General features: G+C 24.1%; 1 protein-coding gene across 1 annotated transcript; it reads left to right on the top strand.

The window, feature by feature from the left end:
- Window positions 1-2,329: 2,329 nt before the first annotated feature.
- Window positions 2,330-3,265, top strand: LOC137836120 (uncharacterized). The gene has a single exon (XM_068644979.1). It carries the CDS (start codon window positions 2,330-2,332, stop codon window positions 3,263-3,265), a length of 936 nt encoding a protein of 311 aa, XP_068501080.1.
- The last annotated feature ends 1,975 nt before the right edge of the window (window positions 3,266-5,240 follow it).

Raw genomic sequence — 5,240 nt, 5'->3', positions numbered from 1 at the left:
TCTTATTTTTTTTTCATTTTTATTTTTAATTGTAGATGGGTGGTGTGATATATTTGCTCATTAGTGATGAGTTTGTGATTTTCCATACTGAATTTTGATACCTACAATGATTAAGAAGAATGTTTCTTTTGTATTTATCCCAACTAATTCTAATTTAATACTCTTTTTAAAACTTATAATACAGTATCTATAATACATATAACACAACAAACTTTTAAAGATATTTAAAAGAAGTAATAATAATAACAATATAATAATAAACATTTTATTAAATCATGAGTGCAAGTTATGGGAGGCTATGCACATCTGATGAATTGTTACCTCCATCAGTTCATTTTCAAAATTATCTTTCATTTTGGAATTGAAAATTCAAAATACAAAAAATAAACGTGGAACAGAGTTTGTATTCCGAAAATAAAATTATGAAAAAGAATTGAAAAATCAAATTTTCATTAAAAAAAAACAAATTTAGAATAAAAAGTACATTCTAGAAAAGAGATTTCAGAAGAAAAAAAATCTTGAAACATATTCTAAAAAAATATTTAAAATCCACAAAAATATTTTAAAAATCCAAATTAAAAAATTATTCTAAAATAGATTTCATATTATATTTTAATTTACACCCCTTAAGAACATGGTTATCGTTTTTATCAATTCAATACTTTTAATCAACATAAAATCTTCAATAAAAATATAATATTAGATAAAATAGTTAGAAATATTTTAGAAAATATAGACACACTCCAATACTTCTATTTTTTTTCTTTAACTAATAAACTCATAAACACCTAAATAATTTTACTTTAATGAGTAATTTGAATTAATAATTTTATTACTCACTTTAATGTTAAATTTGGGTTATTAGTGAAAATGAATTGAACGATGTAACTAATTAAATATAACATACCACTTATTAAAATTTATGTATATATAGATCCAAATCCTTGTAATATACTCATAGATTGTTATACTCAACACAAATCAAATGTTATTAGTATAAATTGATAACCTTTAATGTAATGAATATTTTTAAAAAATCATAATTCTATTTTTTAATGATAACCATCAATATTAAAATAAACTGTGAACTAATATTTGGTAATATAATATTTAAAATAATTATTATAAAGATAAAACTTATCATACATAAAAACTTGTATATGATCATATCAAAACATTTTTAATCTTTCAAAATATACACACAAAAAATACAAAATTGTGTCTTTCCTAAAAAGTAAAACTTCCACAAATATGTCAACAATGTTATTGAAATTTAAAAAAAAAAAATGTTGATTATTTACAAATTAGAGAGCCACTAAGTTTTGTGTGTCATAAGTTCTTCATTGAAAATCAACAATGACAAGAATATTATTGTAATTAAAATAGGAAATTATGTGAATCATCAGAAAAAAATTTAGAAATTAGGACCATTTGAAATTTTTTTAATAAGTCCTTAATGAAAAATCAATTTTGTTAAAAAAAAGTCTTTGAAACTAAAACCTAAGTCATTATTAGAATATTTATGAATTCGTGGTTTAATTGAAACTAAAACAAAAATATGCATCTTTATTAGAAAATTAGTATTGTAATATGTTAATTACCAGTTTAATATATGGCTAATTAGGTAATCATTTAAAATTATGTAAATTAGGAGTTAAAAAATATTTGAAATATTTAAACTGGTTAGGAAATCAAGGGATTTTGTTTATGACAATATCAAGCATTAATGAAGCTAAAATTACATCACAAAATTACTTCCATTAATTTCTCACAAGTAATTTTAATTCAACAAGTAATTTTAAAGTTTCCAATTTTGCTTTAACATCATATTTGAACTACATAGAAGTAGTGATGGTATATTATTTGAGTTAGCCACATTCTTTGTCTTGAAAAGATTTGAATTATTTAAGTAATTATTCACCATAATAGACTTGCAATTAAAATCATTAAGCCAAAATTATATCCCAAAATTTCTTCCATATATTGATCTTTCTATATAGAAATTTTCTAAGTAACAAGTAATTTGCAATTAGTTTGACTTCAAATTTGAACTACCTAGAAGCCATTCAAACAATTAACCACATGTCAATTATAAACTGATTTAAACTACTTGAGTAAATAACACATATAAGGTGCAGTTAAAATCCATTTAGGAATTTCTTTTATGTGCAAAGATCATGCTAAAAATAAGTCAAAAACTTGTTCAAACCTCTTCAAACTCTTCTTATAGTTGTATGCTAAATAATAACTGCAAAAGACATGATATCTCATTCCTTATTCATTAAAGATATTTGCATTAACTCATATGTTTAAATAAATAACCATAGTCATGCCTTTGTCTATTCAATCACTTCCACAAATTCAAAAGAGTGAATCTTTTTTCCCTTCAATTGATCTCATGGCATCCTCGCATAATTTGGAAGATTATTCCTCTGAAGCCTCTAGCACCTCACAAAATATTTGCCATAAAGAAGAAGGGAAGAAGGACGAGGTGACAACAACGATGGAGAAGGGTATCAAATTTGAAGAAGGTCAGGTTTCTAATTCCAAACCTCAAATGGTGTTAGATTTTGCTAAGTTTTCCAATGATCAATCAATTTGTGGGTCAAAAGTGGAATTAGATTTTTTCAATCCAATAAATATCACGGGTTCATCTTCTAGGACAAATCACACTCAAGGGAGAGATGAGAACAACAAAGAAGAGAAATCATCAGAGGCTAAGACTTTTTCTTGCAATTTTTGTCAGAAAGAGTTTTCTTCTTCACAGGCACTGGGAGGACACCAAAATGCCCATAAACAAGAAAGAGCTCTTGCAAAGCGTCGTCAAGGAATTGATGGTGGTACTTTTGGGAACCCTCATATTCTCTATTATCCTTATCCCACACACTCCTTGTATGGATCTTATAATAGGGCACTTGGGGTTCGGATGGATTCCATGATTCACAAGCCTATGTATCCTTCATCCTCACTAGGTTTGAGGTTTGGTCAAGCATTGTCAAGACAAGAGATGATAAACTCTTCTTCTCTTGGTTTACGGGAAAATACCGGAATTAGGATTATGGGAAATGACACAATTTTGAGGAAACAAAATGATCATGGTACTACTAGAAACAATATTCCATTTCTTGGAGAATCTTCTACAAATATTACTACCAGATCAAATTTGACTCCATTGAATATAGAGGATAATGGTGATCACTCCAAAAAGGAAGAAATCTCGGATTCCACTTCTTCTGATGAAATTGATTTATCACTTAAACTTTAGTTTTTGATATGAGTAATTATCAATGTTGTTGTTTGATGGGAGATCACTCTCTTATTTTAATTATCCCAACAGTGTGATATTTTAATGTCAAATTGTATTTCAAAAACAAACATTCTCGGATATTTTTTTAAATTGTAGATGGGTGGTGTGGTATATGAGTTTATTTGCTCATTCATTATGAGTTTATGATTTTCCATTATGAACATTAATTTATGATTTAATTAAAACTAAAACGAAAAGATGCATGAAAATTAGTATTATAATATGTTATTTACCAGTTTAATATATGGCTTAATAGGTGATCCTCAAAATTATGTAAATTAAGGGTTAAAAAATATTTAAACTTGTTAGGAAATCAAGGGATTTTGTTTATGACAATATCAAGCATTATTGAAGCTAAAATTACATCACAGAATTAATTTCTTCACCAAAGAAGCTTTTGAATGTCCAAGTAATTTTAATTCAACAAGTAATTTCAAAGGTTATGCTTTTACATCAAATTTGAACTAAATAGAAGTTGAAATGGTATATTATTTGATTAATAACCACATTCTTTGTCCTGAAAAGATTTGAACATTTAATTAATAGACTATGTAATTAACATCATTAAGCCAAAAATTATATCCCAAAAATTCTTCCATATATTGATCTTTCTGTATACAAACTTCCCTAATTAATTTTACTTTAACAAGTAATTTTCAATTTGGTTAGATTAAAATTTGAACTACCTAGAAGCTATTTAAACAATTAACCACTTGTCAATTATAGACTGATTTAAACTACTTGAGTAAATAAAACACATTGCAAATTACAGTTAAAATCAATTTAGGAATTTTTGTATGTGCAATGATCATTCACAAATTAGTCTAAAATTTGTTCATACCCTTCTACTACAATAAATTCATTAAATAACAACCAAAATTAGAGACAAAAAATAATTAGTCACCATATTAACTAAACTATATACTATTTTAGAGATTACAAAATTATCTGTATCTAAAATGGTTTCTATTATTAATAAAAATTTATAAAATTGTTTCTAAATTGATATCTAAATTAGCTACTTCAGTTTTAACTACTAATATATTAGATTCTAAATTGGTCTCAATTAGTGTTTTAAAGACTAATTTAAAATATAAAATATTAGTAGGTAAAACCTTGGTAGTTAATTATTAGATACTAATTTAAAAACTATTTTATTAATAATAGAAACTAATTTAAATACCAATAATTTTTTTAGTCTCTAAAATAGTCTTTAATTTAGTAAAATAATAACTAATTATTTTAATTTTTAAAATTAACTATAATTTGATTATTTTCTCGTAGTGTTCAAACTCTTTTACACCTTTAGGCTAAATAATAATTGCAAAAGACATGAGATCTTATTCCTTAAACATATTTCTATTAACTCGTGTTTAAATAAACAACCATAGTCATACCTCTATCTATTAAACAACCATAGTCATACCTCTATCTATTCAATCACTTTCACAAATTTATTTTATTTATTTATTTATTGATAAAAAAATCACTCTTAAGGTGATGAGGAAATAAAAATGTGATAGTTAAATTAAAAGTTGAGCTTTCTTAAAAAAAAATAAAGAATTTTGTTTAGAGAAATATATACAACAAAGTGATTAAAAAAATGTAATATACATTATAATACCTTTTGAAGTGAGCTTTTAATTTCAACACAACAATAAAATTATTAAATAAAAATTAATTTTAGAAACCAAATTAATTAATTAATTATTATATTGATTAAATTAGAGATCATTTCATAAATTAAAAAAACTATTAATAAAGACTAATTTTATTAATTTAAAATTTAAAATATTAATAACTAAACTTTGGTAGATAATGATTAGATACCAATTAAAAAATTATTTTATAAATTTTTATTAATAATAGAAAATACTTTGGATACCAATATTTTTTTAGTTTTTAAAATAATATTTAATTTAGTTAATACAAT

This window comes from Phaseolus vulgaris, chromosome 5, assembly GCF_051622355.1.
Source record: "Phaseolus vulgaris cultivar YP4 chromosome 5, ASM5162235v1, whole genome shotgun sequence".
Classification (NCBI taxonomy): domain Eukaryota; kingdom Viridiplantae; phylum Streptophyta; class Magnoliopsida; order Fabales; family Fabaceae; genus Phaseolus; species Phaseolus vulgaris.
This window is presented reverse-complemented; position numbering and strand designations above follow the sequence as displayed.